This window comes from Oncorhynchus gorbuscha, unplaced genomic scaffold, assembly GCF_021184085.1.
Source record: "Oncorhynchus gorbuscha isolate QuinsamMale2020 ecotype Even-year unplaced genomic scaffold, OgorEven_v1.0 Un_scaffold_41:::fragment_2:::debris, whole genome shotgun sequence".
NCBI lineage: Eukaryota > Metazoa > Chordata > Actinopteri > Salmoniformes > Salmonidae > Oncorhynchus > Oncorhynchus gorbuscha.
In genome coordinates, this window is record NW_025745256.1 from 224,179 (window position 1) to 250,000 (window position 25,822).

The following is a 25,822-nucleotide window of genomic DNA, read 5'->3' on the forward strand; positions in this document are numbered from 1 at the left end:
AGCAGCAGAGGAGAATAGCTGGGTTAGAGTCCCCTTCTTAGCAGCAGAGGAGAATAGCTGGGTTAGCGGCGACAGACTGCTGGTCTCTCTGGGTAGGCACGGGTCGTAGAGGACAGAGGAACCTGATCACACGTAGCATCAGATGAACAGGCAGATTCCGACAGGACGGGACAAGGGTGAAGCAAACGAGACGATAGTTTGGTTCTGGCATGAGAAACTCAAATGAGAATCTGACAAAGAAAGAAGCAGGAACAGAGAGAGAAATAGAGACCTAATCAGAGGGAAAAAGGGAACAGGTGGGAAAAGGGTGAACGAGGTAGTTAGAGAAGATGAGGAACAGCTGGGGGGAGGAGAGAAAGAGAAGGTAACCTAATACGACCAGCAGAGGGAGACGGAGTGAAGAGAAAGAACAGGAACAAAACATAATATGACAATACATGACAGTACCCCCCCACTCACCGAGCGCCTCCTGGCGCACTCGAGGGGGAAACCTGGCGGCAACGGAGGAAATCATTGATCAGCGAACGGTCCAGCACGTCCCGAGAGGGAACCCAACTCCTTTCCTCAGGACCGTACCCCTCCCAATCCACAAGGTACTGATGACCACGGCCCCGAGGACGCATGTCCAAAATCTTACGGACCCTGTAGATAGGTGCGCCCTCGACAAGGATGGGGGGGGGGGGAGATGAGCAGGGGCGCGAAGACAGGATTAATGATCTGAGAGATACGGAACGGACCAATGAACCGCGGGGTCAACTTGCGAGAAGCTGTCTTAGGGGGAAGGTTTTGAGTGGAGAGCCATACTCTCTGACCGCGACAATATCTAAGACTCTTAGTTCTACGCTTATTAGCGGCTCTCACAGTCTGCGCCCTATAACGGCAAAGTGCAGACCTGACCCTCTTCCAGGTGCGCTCACAACGTTGGACAAAAGCCTGAGCGGAGGGGACACAGGACTCGGCGAGCTGAGACGAGAACAGCGGAGGCTGGTACCCGAGGCTACTCTGAAAAGGAGATAGACCGGTCGCAGACGAAGGAAGCGAGTTGTGGGCGTATTCTGCCCAGGGGAGCTGATCTGACCAAGATGCAGGGTTACGAAAAGAAAGACTACGTAAGATGCGACCAATAGTCTGATTGGCCCGTTCTGCTTGACCGTTAGACTGAGGGTGAAAACCGGAAGAGAGACTGACGGAAGCCCCAATCAAACGGCAAAACTCCCTCCAAAATTGAGACGTGAATTGCGGGCACCTGTCCGAAACGACGTCTGACTGAAGGCCATGAATTCTGAAAACATTCTTGATGATGATTTGTGCCGTTTCTTTAGCAGAAGGGAGCTTAGCGAGGGGAATAAAATGAGCCGCCTTAGAGAACCTATCGACAACTGTAAGAATAACAGTCCTCCCCGCTGACGAAGGCAGACCGGTGATAAAATCTAAGGCGATGTGAGACCACGGTCGAGAGGGAATGGGAAGCGGTCTGAGACGGCCGGCAGGAGGGGAGTTGCCGAACTTAGTCTGCGCGCAGACCGAACAAGCAGCCACGAAACGACGCGTGTCATGCTCCCGAGTGGGCCACCAAAAACGCTGGCGAAATGAAGCAAGCGTACCCCGAACGCCGGGGTGGCTGGCTAACTTGCCAGAGTGAGCCCACTGAAGAACGGCCAGACGAGTAGGAACGGGAACGAAAAGAAGCTTCCTAGGACAAGCACGCGGCGACGGAGTGTGAGTGAGTGCTTGCTTTACCTGCCTCTCAATTCCCCAGACGGTCAACCCGACAACACGCCCCTCAGGGAGAATCCCCTCGGGGTCGGTGGAGACTACTGAAGAACTGAAGAGACGAGATAAAGCATCAGGCTTGGTGTTCTTAGAGCCCGGACGATAAGAAATTACGAACTCGAAACGAGCGAAAAACAGCGCCCAACGAGCCTGACGCGCATTAAGTCGTTTGGCAGAACGGATGTACTCAAGGTTCCTATGGTCAGTCCAAACGACAAAAGGAACGGTCGCACCCTCCAACCACTGTCGCCATTCGCCTAGGGCTAAGCGGATGGCGAGCAGTTTGCGGTTTCCCACACATAACGTTAAATACATTCACGATTTCTTGCTTCAAACGGGCAGAGGTTTGTGTGCAAAGTATATGATTGATAGTTTCTAAAATGTATCAACGATAAGTGTCTCTCTTTTCTCTCTCTCCCTCTCCATGTAGTTGTGTAAAAAGCCACCATACTGTGTTAATCCACTAGGGACCTTTTTCTCATGTATTAAGTGTGTATGTATATTTTTAGCTAGTAAATAAATAATTAAACCAATTAAACCAATTTGTGTAGTACGTAAGGCTGGGATAAATAAGTAAGGCTGGGATTTTTTCAGATCCAAGAAGGGTTTATGATTTAATACGTTGACCGTTTTATGGATGTAATAGGTGAAGACCTAATTCAGGAGATGGTAACTCTTTAAACAACTGCTCTCGTGGTGCCCCAAGTGAGTTAATTGTTACTTGATACATTTAAAATCAGGTAACAATTAAATATAGTTAGTTAATATGATAAATAACAGTTATCAGATTAATGAAAGTAAAGTCAGACACCTGGGATTTGGTATCCATATTACAGTATAAATTCCTTTAGCCAGACAACATAGGGTGTTCCTAATATGGATGCCATACCATCAAGAACCCTCAAACTGAGTGCGATCACATGGCAGGAACCATAACTCAATATACAATGATATGTTTTGTACCATTTTTATGACTTTACACCATGTTACTGTGAGATGTGAAGCATACTGAGTTCCCCCAGCAATAAAAACAATAACTTAATGTAGAAGGCTACAAAAAAGACTTTACAGTGGGTAGTACAACAGTGATACTCAGGTATTACCAACACATGTAAAGTCGGAAATAAACCAGGAAATACATTATGTAAATGTCAGTATTATAGTGTGCCAATTCATCACACTCTGAGATAATTCAGTTCATGGGAATGTGCCACAAATTATAATGATTGTCCTCAATTGCATATTGAGTGAATAGGCTGGAGGAGTAAAAGAAGCAGCTTCAGACTATCTCCTCGACCACTCTACACAACAATAAAACAATACAATAGCTTGTCTACAACAAGTCTCATTCAGTGTTGACTGATTGGCACAATGAGAGAGGAATGTATTGATCTGCTGTCATAGGATTAATACATTTAGAGAAAAGCTCATCGTGTATAATATTGCTAAATGAAGTTGACCAAATAAGGGCATGTGGAGTCAGTAAAGCGTCCATTTTGTGCCCCTCCTGTGTTCCATTTGCTCACTGTACTGTGCTGTAGTTGAGTCCTCTGGGGAAGTTGAGGTGTGATGAGTTATACTAGGACTCATCTGTGTTCTTGACCTGCAGTTATTGTAGACACTCAACAGCTGAGAGAGAGAGATATCAATATGCCTTTACATCAACACAGATATCATATATCCCATCATTATTATCATAATCATCAATCAGGGTTGTCAACCTTCACTTTGACAAATGGTTGGGAGTTAAAATAAACTTCCCCTACTTTATTGTTGCTTCACCAGGGCATCTCTCTAACTCTACTGTACTCACTCAAGGCCAATTTACCGGGATGTGCTTTCATTATGGTAATTCACTTATGGGAACACACACACACACACACACCCACAACGTGGCTCTGAGAAAAAGTATGCAAAAGACCCTTCAAAAGGACTGCAGCATAAAAACAATACAGCCAAAAGGGTGTAAGTATGTTTTATGTGTGTGTGTGTGTGTGTGTGTGTGTGTGTGTGTGTGTGTGTGTGTGTGTGTGTGTGTGTGTGTGTGTGTGTGTGTGTGTGTGTGTGTGTGTGTGTGTGTGTGTGTGTGTGTGTGTGTGTGTGTGTGTGTGTGTGTGTGTGTGTGTGTGTGTGTGTGAAGTGTTAAAAGGAGTTGTGCTTGCGTGAAAACAAGGCTGATAAATGACAAAATAACATTTGCTTTAACGCATTCATCTTCGCAATTGAAAGACACATATCCCATAAACCATAAACCTACTGTACATATCTCTCCATCTCAGACTGCAATATGACAGGCCAGGATTCCACAGCACGGAGACTTTCTTAACAGCATCAATTTCGATCAATCACAGCAGCAGCAATCTCCAGTGTATCATGCCTTTTATAACGCTCAATAAGCATCAAATGAACAGCTGGGCCAAGTACAGTGACTGATGAGATCATTTGAAGAGTTTATTTCCAAAACGCTATATAACCATTTTCAGAAATGTTGGTAAATTAGCTTTTATTTTTAAAGACCTTATGAAAGAGATTAGTGTGTTTTTCCACTATCTAATCATGGCATGGGGTTGTTCAATTACAGACATGTATTTGTTGAAAATCTACAACTTGATGGTTTCATTTCAGAGACAAATAATCATGTTTTTTTGCAAAACACTATATATACGCCTCACTCTGAGATAAATAAGTAGTACTGCGATGTTATACAGTCAAATGCAACAAATAAAAAATGATATATCTATATATTTTGTTTTAAATAAAGAATTCAATACAGTAATATGAGATATGTATGTAAAACATTTACAATTTACATTGTAGTTATTTAGCAGATGCTCTTCCCCAGAGCAGCTTAGTTGGTGAATTCATCTTAAGATAGCTAGGTGAGACAACCACATATCACAATCAAATATACAGGATACAAACATTCCATTCCAGCTAAACAATGGATATATATATATAGCATTGTGCAATAAAACACATTGAAATTCACATTCACAAAAATGGATGAATAACAAATATGAGCACGGTAATATTTTACAAACACATGAAGGTACCACTAAGCAATCATTTCTGATTAAAAAACATAAGTGTGAAAAATGTGTGGACATAGCGTTTTGGAAATACATCTAATTCTAGGCCATGTGACTTGTGTCTGAACAGTATTTGGTATAACTCGTTGCTTACTAGCTACCTTCTTGACAGTTCAATAAGAACATGAAAATAACTCATTTTGAAGGTTGGATCATCTTATCCTTTGAGGCTTTAAAAGTGCTCTTACACTATGATTTTGAACATTCATAACAACTGGGAAACGTCCATGGCAGGCATTGTTGTCACCTTAGTTGGCTAAACAACTTTTGAGTGAGAGGAAGCACAAGCACCACCACCAATCAGCCTACACCTGTCGTTACTATGACAACTAACTTAGCCTATCAGCAAATGACTACTGTCTGAACACACATGTCGAATCACAAGTCCCTATCTATGGTATTTTGTATGGTATACTGTAAAATGAAGTGAGGCTAGACTGCCAATACAGTACCTATCTAATATTTGCTGTTGTAGTTAGCATGTGGAATTATGCAAAGGAGAGAGACTTTCTGACAACAAAGTATTCACTGGTCGAGTCACAGGTCATGAAACTCGTGAAGCCAACACATAGAAACAGAATGAATAGAACAAACATGATTTTATAAGTATTACAAGACAGCTAAAGACTACTGGTTTATATGATGTACTGTTAGTGTGATGCCTAGTTGAGCATTCTGACAGCATCAGCCCTGTCAAGGCCACAGAGCCCATGCCCTATCCATAGAAAATGAATTGAAAGGGATGGAAAGACATTTGGAATCAATAGCATGCATAGATTGCATGCCGGCACAGTGGCCATGTTAGTGGATTTAAACATGGAATGTGTATAGAACGTTCCATGATGGCCGCACAAACACAATCACCGACCAACATATTTTGAAATGTTTTGTGCATCACACATTCACAATCAACAATAATGGTCGGGCTATGTCCAAGAGAACGTAGACCTTCTCTTGGACATAGTCTAATATTGGTTCTATTCATTCTGTTTCTACGTGTTGGCCTCTACTAATGTCAGGGCCAGCCAACAATAGAGTGTACAGTTGTGAGACAATGCTACATTTCCAGAGAAGGTCACAGAGAATTAACATTATTTAATAACAAAACATGCAGTTTAACATGTACCATGATGAATAATACATAACAGAGGGAGAAATGGGGGGGGGGGTGTTCCGCTTCATTCAATGTTAATGGGGTGGATGGATTGTTTGCAGAGGTTCCAGACACAGACAGGTAGAGTGTACTGAGTACTGACACAGAGACATGGAGTCTAGAGAAAAGTGCTGTTAATAGTAAACAACAACTTTATGTGAAAGTTGGGGACAGAGGTAGATGGGGGGGGCAGCCCACCTGTATCTTATTTTTACGAGTATTTCACAAGGACTAGGTGTAGGGTTAATTTAGGTCCTCAATGTGAAATTATCCAGATTAACTTTCAAAAATGCAAATTCAAGAAAAATAAAAGGAAACCGAGGCATTTCTATCATCAAAGTCATGCAGAAAAACTCTGAATGAATTGCTTTCTATCAGTTTAAGTTAGCCACTCGATGCGGATGACACTATTTGCTTAAAGCTGTGGCGATATAAAAGGACAACCGCAGTGATCAAAGGGACACTTTGATGCTTTGTGTGAAACACTGTATTTCTTCTCAACATTCCATTTAACTCAGTGGTAACCAAATAAGTGGAGCAGCATACAAAGCAGCCATGACAAATGAAGCTGAAGCCTTCGTTAATCTGCCCAATTCTTTCAATTAGCAGAAAGCCAATCAATGCGACCCTCCCCGTTCCATCCCTATCATCTTAGGCATTGGGGAGGGAGGGGGAACAGTTGAGTCGGTGGTGGAATGGATGGCCTTTCATCTTTCATGCAAATGGATTACGGCTGCCTTAATGCAGGCATGCTTTCAACTGTCCCCACCTCACCGGTCATACCCACACACAGATGGGGAATGAGTGTGTCGGATAGGACTACTGAGCACCATTATCCATGTTAATTGGCCAGGCTTGTCATAGTGAGGTCCTGATTTTCTTCGTGGCCGTGGCCAGATCTCCTCCAGAGCATCTGGGGTAATTGTTAGATTGAGGACATAGAGCCAATGTTCTGTCCTGTTCTTTTTTGTGTTGTGTCTTACCAGAGGATACATTTTCCAATACCATCACCATCTGATTCGACAGCAATACATGTTGTTTATGTTGGGAGACATCATCGAACATAAATTGCTGTTATTGTAGGTACAGAGGCCAAACAATAACGTAGATAGGAAAACGGAGCAATTAACTCACCATAAATCCAGGCGATGAGGCCTGAATTCACTCCGGGTCGCTCCGAGGGAGCTGCGGATGGGCATTTACGGCTGTGTTTCCTCCGTTCACTCTTCCTTTCTCTCCTTTTATTCCCCTCATCAATGTAAACACCACGCCAGTGCTGGTTGATAACTGGTGACAAACTAACGGCAGGTGATAAAGGCATTAACCCTGCCATCAGGGACGCTACAAATCAGCCAGCCATTGTCACTTATGGCATACGACTGGCATCGCCACAGAGACAAGATTCATTAGAATGCTCAGTGTGTGACACTGGAGGCAGAACTGAGAAATACTGATTGATACAAACTGGGCCATGGATGGATGGAGGGATGGATGCTGTTTTCAGTCCCCAAAGATAGAGAATCTTGTTCATTGAATTGGTTGAAGTCGTACATTCTAAAGACTAATGCTAGCATTCAATAATATCCTCAATTTTCTCTGTAAGATGTAAAGGGGGAAGGCTTGCCTTAACATATCCACTTGAGAGTCTTTATTGTGGGATAGTTTGTATAGTAGCAAGTCATTTGTTCATAAGAGCTGGGTCAGCCAAACCCAGGTTGAGCTTTTTTCCAATCAAAACCTTATTAATGCAAACCTGGTTTGCATTAGCTTTAATTCCTGTGTGTATATTTACCCCTGTTTCCCCAATTTACTTTGTGTGGGATTATTTTCATGTTGCGTGTGGAGGCTTCCATCAGTTTATTCACGTGTGTGATTTATAGGAAGGAGCGTTGGTTTATTTCTCCTTCCGTGAGTACTGTGAGTTCCCATTGTCTTGTTTTTTTTGGTTGGTGATTGTACCTGTACCGTTTTGGGACTTGCCTTTTAAAAGAAACTTGACATTGACATCTCTGCTCTCCTGTGCTTGACTCCTTACCTACCTTCAGAACGAAAGCTTAACAACTTTGAGACTGGTGTTTTGCGGGTACTATTTAATGAGGCTGCCAGTTGAGGACTTGTGATGCCTTCGATACTGTGAACCATCAGATCCTCCTCTCCACCCTCTCCGAGCTCTCCGAGCTGGGCATCTCCGGCGCGGCCCACGCTTGGATTGCGTCCTACCTGACAGGTCGCTCCTACCAGGTGGCGTGGCGAGAATCTGTCTCCTCACCACGCGCTCTCACCACTGGTGTCCCCCAGGGCTCTGTTCTAGGCCCTCTCCTATTCTCGCTATACACCAAGTCACTTGGCTCTGTCATAACCTCACATGGTCTCTCCTATCATTGCTATGCAGACGACACACAACTAATCTTCTCCTTTCCCCCTTCTGATGACCAGGTGGCGAATCGCATCTCTGCATGTCTGGCAGACATATCAGTGTGGATGACGGATCACCACCTCAAGCTGAACCTCGGCAAGATGGAGCTGCTCTTCCTCCCGGGGAAGGACTGCCCGTTCCATGATCTCGCCATCACGGTTGACAACTCCATTGTGTCCTCCTCCCAGAGCGCTAAGAACCTTGGCGTGATCCTGGACAACACCCTGTCGTTCTCAACCAACATCAAGGCGGTGGCCCGTTCCTGTAGGTTCATGCTCTGCAACATCCGCAGAGTACGACCCTGCCTCACACAGGAAGCGGCGCAGATCCTAATCCAGGCACTTGTCATCTCCCGTCTGGATTACTGCAACTCGCTGTTGGCTAGGCTCCCTGCCTGTGCCATTAAACCCCTTCAACTCATCCAGAACGCCGCAGCCCGTCTGGTGTTCAACCTTCCCAAGTTCTCTCACGTCACCCCGCTCCTCCGTTCTCTCCACTGGCTTCCAGTTGAAGCTCGCATCCGCTACAAGACCATGGTGCTTGCCTATGGAGCTGTGAGGGGAACGGCACCTCAGTACCTCCAGGCTCTGATCAGGCCCTACACCCAAACAAGGGCACTGCGTTCATCCACCTCTGGCCTGCTCGCCTCCCTACCACTGAGGAAGTACAGCTCCCGCTCAGCCCAGTCAAAACTGTTCGCTGCTCTGGCCCCCCAATGGTGGAACAAACTCCCTCACGACGCCAGGACAGCGGAGTCAATCACCACCTTCCGGAGACACCTGAAACCCCACCTCTTTAAAGAATACCTAGGATAGGATAAGTAATCCCTCTCACCCCCCCCTTTAAGATTTAGATGCACTATTGTAAAGTGACTGTTCCACTGGATGTCATAAGGTGAATGCACCAATTTGTAAGTCGCTCTGGATAAGAGCGTCTGCTAAATGACTTAAATGTAAATGTTAAATGTTATTAGATACTAAACAATAGATACCTTGAATTCTGTTGTTAACAGCATTTGGATTAGACATACTGTACATGTTCTGAACTTTGGATACCAATAGATATTACATGAATATCTTCCAATGTTACGAAATATAATGTGAAACCTAAAATGCGGTTTAATTTAACGCTGCGCCTCAGGCAGTTACAGCCTGTTTTTGGAACCGTGCTTTTGGAAATGTTGAGAAAAGATAAGTGGAAATAGTGGCTATAATGTATATGAAAGGCATACATTAGCCAGCTGGAGAATTACATAAGCAATTTTCTATGGGCAGGAAATTAAATCTAGCCTAAATAACCCAATATAATCAGGAGTTAGCGCCAGATCATTTGTATGATAACAGAAAATTATACAGGGCTATTTTGGAGAGTACATCCACCTGTTGCCTTAATCGGTGTGCCAAAAAATGATTGAAATGAGAGAAAGAAAACCAGGCATTTTCCCTTTGATAAAAAACGAGGGTAGAGAAAATATGTGTCTATCTTTGATATAAATGTTCTGGTTTGTAGAGAGATTGCAGCGGGTCGTGTGGAAGTTTATGACCTGCTACCCTAAAGGCATGGATATAAGACAGGAAACATATCCCTGTTTGTGACATTCGTGTCAAACCCCCATTGATGTGAAAATTGAGTGCAATTCTCCTGTTGACATCAATGCATGATTCATGGCCCATTTGTCTACAATTTAAGAAGATGATGCAAGACAGAAGACATCATGATGAGAATATAAACCTGCGGACAGGGGGTGTTTAGTTTACTTGATCTTCCATGAGATCTGAGGCCATGACATGACTGACTCTCTCTCTCGCTCTTCCCCGCTCTATTCATTTGTAGTTGTGGGAGTTTTATGTTCATTTATTTACTTGTGTAAACTGTATGTGTGTGGATGCATGAACGTTTGTGTGTGTAACGATGTGTAATGCTCCTCACAGTTTCAGCCATCATTTCAAAAGGGACCACCTGTTGAGATAATACAAGCCGGGGAAGTTATTTCACGTGACAGGCAGCAAATGCATCAGACAGGGGCCCAGCCAAAGTGCCATTAGCAGTGTTTGCGAAGTCCCACGGAGCCTGGGTAACTGGCTCGTCAGGAAGTCCCTGTACAAGTGGCCCGCATTGCTCTGCTACGGGTGATTGTAAATTGGGTCGGATATAAAGGACAGAATGCTCTTTCCTGGTGTACAGTATACACCCTGACACATATCCCTCCGAGCTCATTACCAACCTTGGGACCCTGGGACTGAACACCTCCCTCTGCAACTGGATCCTGGACTTTCTGATTGGCTACCCTCAGGTGGTGAGGGTAGGTAACAACATATCTGCCAGGCTGACCCTCAACATGGTGGCCCCACAGGGAATAAATTATTCCCCTCATTTACTCCCTGTTCACCCATGACTGTGTGGCCATGCAGAACTCCAACACCATCATCAAGTTTGCTAACTACACGACGTGGTAGGTCTCGTCACCGACGATGATGAGACAGCCTACACGGAGGTTAGGGAACTGGCAGTGTGGTGCCAGGATCACAACCTCTCCCTCAACGTCAGCAAGACAAAAGAGCTGATCGTGGACTACAGAAAACGGTGGGCTGAGCAGGCCCCCCATCCACATCAACAGGGCTGTAGCGGAGCGGGGTGAGAGCTTCAACTTCATCTGTGTTTCACACCAGAACAGTTGTGTAGAAGGCACGACAACGCCACTTTATGGCTGCTCATGCCCTCAAAAAGTTATACAGCTACACCATTGAGAGCATCTTGACTGGCTGCATCACTGCTTGGTATGGCGACTGCACCACCCTCGATCGCAAGTTGCCAGTGGTGAGGAGCGCCAAGTCGAGGACCAAAAGTCTCCTTAACAGCTTGTACCCCCAAGCCATAAGTGTGCTGAACTGTTAATCAAAGGGCTACCAGGACTATTTATATTGATCCTTTTATGCACGGACTCTCTTGCACTGACTCTGTGGACACCCACTGGACTCTAATCACACACGATTACGGTGCAGCTGTATAACTTTTTGAGGATCTGGGGACCTGTGCCAAATCTTTTCAGTCGCCTGAGGGCACAAAGGTGTTGCCGTGCCCTCTTCACAACTGTCTTGGTGTGTTTGGACCATGACAGTTCATTGGTGATGTGGACAACAAGGAACTTGAAACTCTCAACCTGCTGCACTTCAGCACAGTCTATCAACATGGGGGACTTTTCAGCCCCCCTTTTCCTGTGGCCAATGATCCGCTCCTTTATCTTGCTCACATTGAGAGAGAGGTTGTTGTCCTGGCACCACACTGCCAGGTCTCTGACCTCCTCCATATAGGCTGTCTCATAGTTGTCGGTGATCAGGCCTACCTCTGTTGTGACATCAGCAAACTTAATGATGGTGTTGAAGTCATGCTTGGCCAGCATTGGATGAATCCTGGAACACATTCCAGTTTGTGCTACCAAAACAGTCCTGTAACGCAGCATCCACGCCATCTGACCACTTCCGTACTGAGCGAGTCACTGGTACTTCCTGCTTTAGTTTTTGCTTAAGCAGGAATCAGGAGGATAGAATTATTATTATGGAGGGCAAGGGAGAGCTTTGTATGCATCTCTGTGTGTGGAGTAAAGGTGGTATAGAGTTTTTTTCCCTCTGGTTGCACATGTGACATGTTGGTAGAAATTAGGTAAAAATGTATTTATGTTTATGTAACGGCGTTCTTCGTTTGTTGAAAGAGAGTGTGACCGAAATGCAGCGTGGTGGTTACTCATGTCTTTAATGAAGAGAATGACGATACATGAAATAACTATACAAATACAAAACAACAAACGGAACGTGAAAACTAATTACAGCCTATCTGGTGAACACTACACAGAGACAGGAACAATCACCCACGAAATACATAGTGAAACCCCGGCTACCTAAATACGGTTCCCAATCAGGGACAACGAGAATCACCTGACTCTGATTGAGAACCGCCTCAGGCAGCCAAGCCTATGCGACACCCCTACTCAGCCGCAATCCCAATAACTACAAAACCCCAATACGAAATACAACAAAATAAACCCATGTCACACCCTGGCCTGACCAAATAATTAACGAAAACACAAAATACTAAGACCAAGGCGTGACAGAACCCCCCCCTAAGGTGCGGACTCCCGGACGCACCTCAAAACCATAGGGAGGGTCCGGGTGGGCGTCTGTCCATGGTGCCGGTTCCGGCTCGGGACGTGGACCCCACTCCATTAAAGTCATAGTTCCTCCCCTTCGCGTCCGTTGATAATCCACCCTCGCCGCAGACCATGGCCTAATAGTCCTCACCCAGAACCCCAATTGAACTGAGGAGCAGCTCGTGACTGAGGGGCAGCTTGGGACTGAGGGGCAGCTCGGGACTGAGGCAGCTCGGGACTGAGTGGCAGCTCGGGACTGAGGGGCAGCTCGGGACTGAGGGGCAGCTCGGGACTGAGGGGCAGATCGGAACTGAGGGGCAGCCCAGTACTGAGATAAATCCCAGTACTGAGAGGAAGCCCAGTACTGAGATAAAGCTCAGGCATGTAGTAGGCTCTGGTAGATCCTGGCTGGCTGGCGGATCTGGAAGATTCTGGTTGACTAGCAGATCTGGAAGAGACTGGTTGACTGGCAGATCTGGAAGAATCTGGTTGACTGGCAGATCTAGAAGATCATGGCTGACTGGCGGATCTAGCTGTTCTATGCAGACTGACAGCTCTGGCTGCTCCATGCAGACTGGCAGCACCTTGCAGACTGGCAGCTCCTTGCAGACTGACAGCTCCTTGCAGACTGACAATTCTGGCTGCTCCGTGCAGGCTGACAGCTCCTTGCAGACTGACAGCTCCTTGCAGACTGACAGCTCCTTGCAGACTGGCAGCTCTTTGCAGACTGACAGATCTGGCTGCTTCATGCAGACTGACAGCTCTGGCTGCTTCACACAGACTGACAGCTCTGGCTGCTTTATGCAGACTGACAGCTCTGGCTGCTTCATACAGACTGACAGCTCTGACTGCTCCATGCAGGCTGACAGCTCTGACTGCTCCATGCAGACTGACAGCTCCTTGCAGACTGGCAGCTCCTTGCAGACTGGCAGCTCCTTGCAGACTGGCAGCTCCTTGCAGACTGGCAGCTCTTTGCAGACTGGCCTCTTCTGGCTGCAGACTGGCCTCTCTGGCTGCTTCATGCAGACTGACATCTCTGGCTGCTTCATACAGACTGACAGCTCTGGCTGCTTCATGCAGACTGACAGCTCTGGCTGCTTCATACAGGCAGGAGGCTCCGGCAGCGCTGTAGAGTAGGAAGGCTCTGATAGCGCTGAACAGGCGGGAGACTCCAGCAGCGCTGTAGAGGAGGTAGGCTCTGATAGCGCTGAACAGGCGGGAGACTCCGACAGCACAGGAGAGGCGAGGCGCACTGTAGGCCTGATGCGTGGTGCTGGCACTGGTGATACTGGATCGAGGACACGCACAGGAAGCCTGGTGCGGGGAGCTGCTACCGGAGGACTGGTGTGTGGAGGTGGCTCTGGATAGACCGGACCGTGCAGGCGCACTGGAGCTCTTGAGCACCGAGCCTGCCCAACCTTACCTGGCTCGATGCCCACTCTTGCCCGGCCAATACGAAGGGCTGGTATGAACCACACCGGGCTATGCACCCGCACTGGAAACACCGTACGCTCCATAGCATAACACGGTGCCTGCCCGGTCTCTCTAGCCCCCCGGTAAGCACAGGGAGTTTGCGCAGGTCTCCTACCTGGCATAGCCATACACCCTGTAAGCCCCCTGAGCCCCCTCCAATACATTTTTGGGGCTGCTTTTCGGGCTTCCTTGCCAACCGTGTTCCCTCGTGTCGTCGGCTCCTATTTCCGGCTGCCTCTGCTCTCCTAAGTGCCTCCACCTGTTCCCATGGGAGGCGATCTCTTCCGGCCAGTATCTCCTCCCAAGTGTAACAACCTTTACCATCCAACACGTCTTCCCATGTCCATTCTCTGAATAATTCATCCTCCTTTTGCTGCTCCTGCTGTCGCTGCCTGATACCACGCCACTCGGTCCGTGTGTGGTGGGTGATTCTGTAACGGCGTTCTTCGTTTGTTGAAAGAGAGTCGGACCGAAATGCAGCGCGGTGGTTACTCATGTCTTTAATGAAGAGAATGACGATACATTAAATAACTATACAAATACAAAACAACAAACGTAACGTGAAAACTAATTACAGCCTATCTGGTGAACACTACACAGAGACAGGAACAATCACCCACGAAATACACAGTGAAACCCCGGCTACCTAAATACTGTTCCCAATCAGAGACAACGAGAATCACATGACTCTGATTTAGAACCGCCTCAGGCAGCCAAGCCTATGCAACACCCCTACTCAGCCGCAATCCCAATAACTACAAAACCCCAATACGAAATACAACAAAATAAACCCATGTCACACCCTGGCCTGACCAAATAATTAACGAAAACACAAAATACTAAGACCAAGGCGTGACAGTTTAAGTGTTTGCGTATGGCCTTATACAGCTTGAGTGCCGTCTTAGTGCCAGCATCGGTTTGTGGTGGTAAATAGATGGCTATGAATAATATTGATGAGTACTCACTTGGTAGAAAGTGTGGTCTAGAGCTCATCATGAGATACTCTACCTCAGGCAAGCAATACCTCGAGACTTGTTTAATATTAGACATTGCGCACCAGCAGTTATTGACAAATATACACCCCCCCCATCTTGTCCTCATCCTGCCGATGCACAGAGAAGCCAGCCAGCTATATATTATCCGTGTCGTCGTTTAACCACATCTCGGTGAAACATAAGATGTTACAGTTTTTAAGGTCTCGTTGGTAGGATATTCTTAAATATTAATTGTCCAGTTCGTTTTCTAATGATTGCACGTTGGCCAATAACATGGTGGGTAGTGGTAGTTTACCTACTTGTTTATCTGGCAAATTCTTCCTGTGTAAATCAAGGCACCCCTTCTCTCCTTCTTTCTCTCTCTCGGAGGACCTCTCCATCCCCACAATTTTTCAGTCTTGCAACTGGGGCCCTAGGACTTCACACGTATGACGGGGATTTGGGCATCGTCTTGACAAAGCAGTACATCCTATACGTTGGACTCATTAAGGAAAAAATATTTGTCCTGTTCGAGGTGAGTAATCGCTGTTCTGATGCACAAAAGCTCTTTTCGTTCATAATAGACGGTAGCAGCAACATTATGTATAAAATGAGTTACAAACAATGTGGAAAAACACACAAAATAGCACAGTTGGTTAAGAGCCCGTAAAACAGCAGACATCCCCATTATCATAGTTAGCATTTCACGGTAAAGTCTACACCTGTTGTATTCGGCACAAGTGACAAATACTTTTATATTTGGTTTGATCCTCTTCAGTACACACAGCTCAATTATGAATTTTCAACAAAAAAAATATTGGTGCAGAGCAAACAACATGATTCAATACGAGTGGGAATGTAAACACACAAGAAGAAAAAAAATGATAATTGAAAAGTGTTTTGCCACTGCCACGATAATTCACAGAGCCAATAAACTGTGATATTCTAGTTCTTATTTCTGGTTAGAAATGAATCAACTAATTCAGTGTAGCCAATCGGATGGCTTTAACTGCAAGTGATGTAACGTAAGTGGTGGAAACATCTCAAGTAAATTAAGAGCAAAGGGTGGTCCTCACTGGAGGGTGTGGAGAGATGGGTGCCAGTGGGGGCTGATGAGTCCTAGAGGCCGTCACATGCTCAACGAGGTCCCTGGCACGGTGCTGAGTATGTGGCACCTGATTTATGGAACGCCGGCTGCCCACCATGTGCCCAGTGCACCAGAGACCCACTGAATAACCACATGACAGGCCTCATTTGTTTGTAGGCCCTGAGTAAAGATTCAGCCACACATAGGAACCTGTGAGGCATGCGCCATAATGCCTCCAGATAGGTCTATTCAGCAGGCTGAGAATGAGGTCATCTGTCAGCTGAGACAGACAGATAAAGAAACGGCTGGTATTTGGAGACCTTTGGGAGGTGCGCTGATAACAGGTAGAGAGAGTTAATCGGCTCTGTATTCAAATTATATGGCTTTGTAGGGGAGAGCGGGTGAAAGCATCCACATAAATGATTGTTGTAAATGGCTCATTATTAGACGTGCTTGGAGGTTGGTGTTATGGGAGAAGGACGCTTCAGTATTTAGGGCCAGGAGTTTGTCCTACATTGTGTCCTGACCATGGAAAACTCCAGGCCCCAGTTAAGGGCTATATCTACATATAAATTATACGGCTGAAAAGTCTTCACACTTTCCAATACAGCCTAAGGGGAAACAAATCTAAACTAACTAGCACATATTCTATTCTAAAATCCATTATGCACAGAATGACAAGAAGGAGACGACAATTATTTTTCTCCCTATGAAAGCCTTTGATGTCAATTAAAACCAGTGTCCCAGACCTCCCCTTAGTAGCTTGTGCCCTGTAGCTGCTCACCCCATTGTGTGGTGACAATACCTTACAGCTTGTGATTAACATGAGGACAGGTTTGTAAAAGCAGCCAATACCAGCATTCTTCCGTCTCTCCTCTCTTCCGTCACTCTCCCTCTCAGTCTCTCTCTCAGGGGAGTCAAACTGAATTAACCTCCAACCTGTCTCCTTGTTGCACGATTAAATTACATTTTTCTGCAGTTTATAAACAGGCCAAGCTTGAAGACCTTGTTTCATTTTACTGGCTACGAAATGAGAAGATGGAGAATGAAGGGAAAATGGGGCGAGTGGCTAATCTCTCAGAGAGCAGGTTTCAAGTGTCAGGAGTTTGTTTGTTTTTGGAACAAGATGGCACTAGACAATGCAAGTGTTCATCTTTGTTCATGGGTATTTAATTCAGCCCACAAAGATAGCAGGAAAAAAGACAGAGCTGAAAAAATTAAGAACCCCCCCCCTGTTGATTTCCACAGAGTAAAAAATGTCACACACAAGGTCATGATGCAAATATCCCCAGCTTTGAATTAATTGAGGCGATTACTTATGCAAGCTAGCCGGCCGTATGGTGGATGTGTTTACGCGGAGCTGAACCCGCGCCAAGAGGATCCACTTAATGATTTATTCAAGGAAAAGGACTGTCTGTATCGCTTTGAGATATATACGGAGCATCATTAAGCAAAATCTGGAGGGAGATATTATACACTACATGACCAAAAGTATGTGGACATCTGTTCGTTGATCATCTGATTCAAAACTCATGTACATTAATATGGAGTTGGTCCCCCGATGGACAACCATCTCTGCAGCACAATCAGGTATTTATGGTAGAGTAGCCAGATGGAAGCCACTCGTCAGTAAAAGGCAAATGACAGCCCGCTCGGAGTTTGCCAAAAGGCACTTAAAGACTTGCAGACCATGAGAAACAAGATTCTCTGGTCTGATGAAACCAACATTGAACTCTTTGGCCTGAATGCCAAGCGTCACATCTGGAGGAAACCTGGCACTATCAAATGGTGAAGCATGGTGGTGGCAGCGACATGCTGTGGTGATGTTTTTCAGCAGCAGGGACTCGGAGACTAGTCAGGATCGAGGGAAAGATGAACAGGGGAAAGTACAGAGAGATCCTTGATGAAAACCTGCTCCAGAGTGCTCAGGACCTCAGACTGGGGCCAAGGTTGAAATTCAAACAGGACAACAACCCTAAGCACACAGCCAAGACAACACAGGAGTTGCTTTGGGATAAGTCTCTGAATGTCCTTGACTGGCCCAGCCAGAGCCTGGACCTAAACCTGATCAAAAATCTCTGGAGAGACCTGAAAATAGCTGTGCAGTGACGCTCCCCATCCAACCTGACAGAGCTTGAGAGGATCTGCAGAGAAGAATGAGAGAAACTCCAAAAAATACAGATGTGCCAAGCATGTAGTGTCATACCCAAGAAAACTTAAGGCTGAAATCGCTGCCAAAGGTGCTTCAACAAAGTACTGAGTAAAGGGTCTGAATACTTATGTAAATGTGATATTTTAGTCTTTACATTTGTAATACATTTGCAAACATGTCTAACAACCTGTTTTCGCTTTGTCATTATGGGGTATTGTCTGTTGATTGATGAGGATAAAAAAAACATTCGTCCATTTTAGAATAAGGCTGTAAGGTAACAAAATGTGGAAAAAGATAAGGGGTCTGAATTCTTTCCGAATCATAGTGTTATACACGACCATGGACATTCCTAACATAGTACTTTCAAAACACTTTTACAAGAGAGAAAATGTGCTCTTTGATTATCAAGATAAGCAATGATTTCTTCATGCAACTAATAATTCCCTGTGATTCTTCATATCAGTCCTTAAATGATTCAATCAAGCCAAACATTGAAGCCATTTGAAAACATTTTACTACTATTTAAAAAATAAAAATAACAATATCCATGCGCATTTTCAATGACATTACATTTTCAGTCGCATGACACTTGACCCTCTTATGCACAGCAATCTAGCCCTACTGTTGTTGGCTTGACAGAGCACACCTCCCTCCATTGACACTGAAAACTTGGATCACTAAAGCGTTACCCTTTCTGCTACAGCTGAATAATGCAAAGTTCCTTTCCCAAAAGAAAATGTATCACATAAATAAACAACATTAAATTAAAGTAAGGCTGTGTCCTGATTCTTCTCTTTTCACCGGGAAAAGTGTTGTGGGTTCAGGAAGTGGAGTTGGGATAAATTGCTTTTTGCTGAATGATATATACAAGTAGAGACAGGAGGGCAGCTCCAGGAAACAAGATGTTAAACTTTGTCATGCATAATTTAACATGACATGAATAGCGTTCAGACTAAAAAGCCACCGTTGCAATCTGCCATCCCTCAATTATTAAAGATGAACATTCCTGAGGTGCAATTTGGGGTTCAACGTGGATAGTGTAATCTACAGCTATTAGAGTGACCTGCAGTCACCAGAATTAACTGTCTTTCAACACTTTGTTCTAACAAAAACAAAACAAAAAAAGTGCTTTGAGTCCATAATACAGGACTCCTCTTCCAGGAGTATACACACTGGACAGTGTTTAGTGAGGGTCAATGAGTTTCTCATCGACTAACCCCCATTCGTAAGTGACCAGACCAATGTCAATGACCTCTTCCATCTTTACTTGTAGTCATTACTTGTGGGTGACAGACAGATGAAGGGTCAATGGCTATGGCCAGACAAGGGAACAAACTATGGATAACAGATTCACCCAGGATATATTTTCTAACATGGCATTTACCAAGGGGATGGAGATGGAGTTTTAGAAGAAAACACATAATACTTTTGGTAAATTTCTACTTTTTGAGATAATCTGTCATAAAATAGTAACAGTGATAGGTAAAATCAGTTGTGTGTAGAATATTTTAAGTGTAACATATAGCCCCCCCCCTCAATACATCAGGGCATGGACTCTACAAGGTTTTGAAAGCATTCCACAGGGATGATGGCCCATGTTGACGCCAATGCTTCCCACAGTGTCAAATTGGCGGCTGGATGTCCTGTGGGAAGTGGAACATTCTTGATACACACGGGAAACTGTGAAAAATCCTGCAGCGTTGCAGTTCTTCACACAAACCAGTGCAGCTGGCATCTAGAACCATACACCTTTCAAGGGCACTTACATCTTTTGTCTTGCCCATTCACCCTCTGAATGGCACACATACACAATCCATGTCTCAAGGCTTACAAATCCTTCTTTAACCTGTCTCCTCCCCTTCATACATTTACATTTGACTAATTTAGCTGATTGTCTTACCCAGAGCGACTTATAGTATAATGCATACACTTTCATCCATACTGGTCCCCTGTGGGCATCAAATCCACAACCCTGTGCCATGTTGCAAGTGCCATATTCTAACAACGGAGCCAAACAGGACAGTCCACTGACAGTACACTGATTGAAGTGGATTTAACAAGTGACATCAATAAAGGATCATAGCTTTCACCTAGATTCACCTGGTCAGTCTATGTCATGGAAAGAGCAGGTGTCCACCCTTGCAGTTTTCTTAAATACACCTTATTTCTTCTCAAATAACTTGGATGCAGAAATTGGTCTCCACACATTGTTATTGGATTTTCAATATTGCAGAAGCAATTTTGCTGGTTTACAATTTTAATTTAGAGAAGAAAAACAAATGGCATGGACAAAGTTATAGCAACCAGGAGCTAATACTTGGTTGTACAGCCTTTTGGCCAAGATAACAACAATGTTTTGTAGCCATCAATGAGGTTGCTGCACCTTTCTACTGGATGTTGGCCCACTCTGCAGATACAAACTGCTCCAAGTCTGCAATGTTTGAGGGGTGCCCTCAATCAAATACTGTTTTCAGATCTCGCCATAGGTTTTCAATGAAGTTTTAGATCTGGACTCAATGCTGTCCACTCCAGGTTTTTGGACCCTGGGTTGAACATTGGACTCCAAAAAGCAGGACGATGTTTGTCATAATCTTGCCCTGGAGGCAGAAGTAAGTGATTTCTGCTAGACGGGCCAGCTGCAAAGTCAAAATTGGCTATATCGTAAAGAATCCTGACTTTTTTGTTGTTGTTGCTTTTTGTTCTTAATTTAGTGTTAGAGCTAGGCATTAGGGTTAGCAGTGTGGTTAAGTTTACAGTCAAGGTTCGGGTGAGGTTTAAAATCAGCTAGAGACCACTCTGCAGAGCTGCCTCCGGGGCAAGATTCATGCCAATAAATGCCAATCTGCCTCCAAAAACATTGATAATTTGATACATTCACGATGCCTTACACATGTTCAAGGCCACCAGGAGAAGAGGCGGAAAAGCAACCCCTCAGCATGTTATTTTCTTTAACTGCTTAATTTGGTCATTGGAGACCCCACACTGCTGAAAGAGACAAGAAACCTTGATTGAACTTTGTTTGCAAAACCACCTAAACGAGACTAAATGTTCTGTGGATCATTTTAAGAGCTCTTGGGAATAAAAATCAGCTCTAATGTTTACCAAAAACTAAATGAAGCATTCAAAGAAAAGAACACCCTACCTACAATCAAACGGGGAGGTTCTATAATGGGCCTTGAGCGTGTGCAAGACATAATTTATCAGCAGATTATCAAGGTGATTTGGAGTCCAATGGTCAACCCAGTGTCCAAAAACTGGGTCTTCGTCAAAGGTTGTGGCACTTCCATTGACCCAAAACACAACGCTAGACTGCTCGAGTGGCAACTATTGAATCCAGATCTGAATCTCATCAAAACAATATGGTGAGATCTATAATAATAATACACATATTCTTGAAACAGCAGTTGGTGGAGGGCACCCAACAAATATTTCAAAATTAGAGCCGTTTGCAGCTGAAGTATGGGCTAAACTTCCAGTAGAAAGATGCAGCAAGTTCATTGATGGCTATAAGAAGCACCTCAGCAATTATCTTATTTCTTTTACCTTTGTTTAACAAGTCAAGTAAGAACAAATTCTTATTTTCAATGACAGCTGGTTAACTGCCTTGTTCAGGGGCAGAACAACAGCTCTGGGATTCGATATTGCAACCTTTCAGTTACTAGTCCAGCGCTCTAACCACTAGGCTACCTGCCTTCCCACAGTCTTGGCTAAAGGCTGTGCAAGTAAAATATAAGGAGTCCATAGGGATTAATAGGTGGAGGATGTCACCAAAAATGGTTGCTTTTCAATAAAAATAAATAAATAAATAAAAATATTTAACAGAAATATCGGATATTCTCATTCTCTCAACAATACTGTGACTTTTCTCTAGTCTAGTCAGTGGACTACAGTGGACTATTACATACTACAGTGGTACCCACCTCTTTTATCCAGACTGTGTTGGAGGCTGTCCCCCCCCTTCCTCAGGCTGTCAGTGTGCTGGTTGTGGGTATGTGTCCCCTGGCTGGTCCCATACTCATCCAGGCCCTGGACCTTCCCATCAATCAGCTGGTTGTGGACCTGGTTGGGTGTGGAGGTGTGTGTGTGACCCATCTGATCGTCCTCATCACAGTCGTAGTCATCCAGTATGGGGGTCTCCCGGATGGGCATGCCGATGACAGAGCTGTGCTGTAGCTGGCGGGACCCCCGGAAGCTGTCCCTACCCTGGGGTCCCAGCAGCACAGAGGGGATGTAGTGGATCTCATGGGTGGCCTCGGTGCTGGCGCTCTTCTGGGGGATGCGCCGGCGCTTGCACCAGCGGTGACGGGTGTACAGCACCAGTGTGAAGAGAAGGATGAGGAGGAGGAGAGCGATCAGGCCTCCCTGGAAGAAAGAGGGAGGGAGAGTGAGACATACAAACACATATACAAGCACACAGACACTTACACAAACAACACTGACAGCGAGCCAGGCAGTGGTTTACACATGCCAGTGTTCTAGTCAGAGTGAGTCAGTCCCACAGCCCTAGGGTTTACACATGCCAATGCAATAAGGTTGTTAGCCTAACTTGCCCCATCTCCGTCTCCAAGCCACAGCATTCCCCTCAAAGTCTGCTCATGCAAATTCACCGTGACACATCCATTGCTCCATGGTTTGTACCATTTCATGCCATCACAGACACATCAAAGACTCTCTGGCAGCCAAGCTGAGAGTGAAAAGCACACTTAATCCATACACATTCAGTCACTGTGTATGGGCCATAGACTAATAGAGCTGACATATTCCAAGATTAACTGACAATTCACCGTAGTGGTCAACGGAAAGTATCCGGTGAGAATCTGAAAAATTGTGACGACCTTAAGGCCATCCATCCTATTGCAGTCAGACACCATTTTTTTGGGACGCTACACCTGCCAGCCATTCTCTGTGCCCACTGTATAATACAGTGTATAAGAGCAGGGTTATTCATCAAAACATTTAAAATTATATCTTCATGAGGAAAAACAAACCACTCTCAAATTATAACTAATGCACTGCTGGGTGGCCATAATCAAACCGTGGAGAGGTGGGTAACCCCTAAGAGAGAGCAGCTTCTGGGAAATACACTCCCCGCCTGAAACAAAGTCGCCCGGCAACAACAACAGATGTGAGAGATACTGTTTCATAAAACTTACAGGACACCAGAGGAACATTTTGAACTTTTTAGATATATTTTTTTTTAAGGATTGTGTAGAGGTGGAGTTGAGACTGGCAATGCAATATTTGAAACATAACAAAATAATAGACACAAACGTTAGCAAGCAAACAATAATGATCATAGCTGTAAAAGAAAATAGAATTCAAATGTAAAATTAGTCTGATAAGAAAAGTTAATCTTTTAGCACTCTCTTTCATTATAACAACAGCCATGTAAATTCACAATGTTTCCATGAGGGAGATGTGGTTTTCATTCATCTTAAGACCCTACAAATCCCTGATGCTTTAGTCTGAAGTCACTCCACAGGGAGGAGAAAGGCTGGGAGCCGGAGGATTCAAATCCCTCTCAATCTCTTTCTTTTTTTTGTCAATGTCTTTCTCTCCCTCCCTTCATCATTCACTTTTGCTCTCACTTCAGCTTTCTTTTCCTTGAGCCATCTGCCTGACATCTCTCTGTATCTCTCTCTCTGGCCCCCTGTCCCTCTCCCTCCCTCCCCCTCCCTCACAGATTACCACCTACTCATATGGTGTATTACTGGCCACAAACTCAGCCGTGACATTTGTTCAACATCCTTTAGAATCAATTTAAAATAAATAAATTAACAAATGACAGCGAGTTAAAACCATCTGGCAGAATTGAATATGTAACCAAGTCGCTACATCAACTTTTTTCCCTCAGTGGCTATCATCGACATGCTGAAAGCCATTATTCATGTATTCTATAGTGAATAGGGATGAGTGGATCAAAATGATGTGTAGCATCAAAGTGTTGTACAACTGACATCAGATTACCCATGCCATTATGCTCTGCTGAAGAGGCTCTGGAACTAAAGACAGCTCTTGCCAGTGAGTTTCATCTGAAGAACCACTATAGGTACCTTTTCAATCTACATCAACCACTGGATACTTTGGCAGTTTTGTAAATCATTCTTCCTCATCTGTTATTCCATTATAAAGCATAATAAGCCATGCCCGGGGATAAACTTCAGGATAAAACAACAACACACTAGACCAACCCATCGTGCACCTGTTCTGTTCTGAAGCCACCATCTGGGCACAGGGGAAGCAGCTCCCTCCCTGGCAGGCACACTGAGAAACTAGAGAGCTGTAGTGCATTAATCTTCAGGAAACTCATGGAACTAATATTCCATCCACACTGTATGCAAATATCCGTACATCGGTCTCCATACTAACGCATCATTCATTCATCACATGCACTCACGCGTGAGTGCGCGCGCGCGCACACACACACACACACACACACACACACACACACACACACACACACACACACACACACACACACACACACACACACACACACACACACACACACACACACACACACACACACACACACACACACACACACACAAACATATGCTCCCTTTCCATGCCTGGAGGGAATGCAATGCCAATCCAGATATGTATTTTCTTCAGAGTGGAGACTGTGTATACCTCTCTAGTCAGAGAGGGTGTGAACAGTGCTATATCACAACTAGTGGTGCCTGTATCTGGGTGAGTAAACCGTTGTAGCCTATATGAGATGAAACCTCACTGGAGTGGACTTGAGGGCCAGCTTCACCCTCTCTTTCTCTTTCTCATTCCATCGCTTTCTCTATCTCCCTCATCCCCAGCTTGGAGTTAAAATACCATTTGTCCAGGCAGCTGCTATCTACTCTCCCTGTCCAAATGCAAGTCCTTGAGCCAAGGGATGGAAGACTGACTCGGCTCACTTTTTTCTACACCCACAGGGGATCCTTCCCCATCAGCCATAGCCATTCAGGAAGTGATGTCACCAGGAGAGTGGTCTCAAACAGATAGTGTGACCAGAGGAAGAGATGAGGGTAAAGAGCAGCATGTGCTGGGAACTTAGAGCCTACAGTAGTTGAAGACCTGTCCCATGTGACCTTTTCGATACAGCTCGGTGAGTGAGAAGGACAAAGTTATGAATTGTACATTTTGATTCAGAAAAATTACTAATTAATTGAACCATAAAGTATACTATGCATGTGGTGAGTTAAGTGTACATTCAACCAAAACAGAGAAAGCTAATTGCAAAATAAACAAATAATTGACCACCCACATAAAAAACATATTCCAAGATAATTGAAAAATGTAATATAGAAAGTCCACAAACTGAGCCATGAAATCACCAAGGAAATTACATTGACCCTCGGTGGCCCTACTTAATCATGAAATCTGATTAAACTCTGATTGAAAACTGAATGGAAAATCTCCATTGAGTTTTAACTGAAAATAACAGGTCTACCTCCACATTATATTCCTCTCCTCAGTATGGCTACAGAAAGGCATGCATATCGATTGGCTTTGTCTGAGTCCCATCTCTCAGTCCCATCACTGCCCACCCCTGAGCCCCCATCAC

The 25,822-nt window shown here is 44.8% G+C and overlaps 1 protein-coding gene across 1 annotated transcript in view; it reads right to left on the reverse strand.

The window, feature by feature from the left end:
- Positions 1 to 22,623, reverse strand: part of LOC124018162 (astrotactin-2-like) — a gene marked incomplete at both ends in the record, with an annotated part of 228,345 nt that extends 205,722 nt beyond the window's left edge. The window contains one exon of the mRNA XM_046333427.1: positions 22,182 to 22,623. Coding sequence (XP_046189383.1) covers positions 22,182 to 22,623 — 442 coding nt within the window. The remainder of the gene's footprint in view (positions 1 to 22,181) is intronic.
- Between the last annotated feature and the right edge of the window lie 3,199 nt (positions 22,624 to 25,822).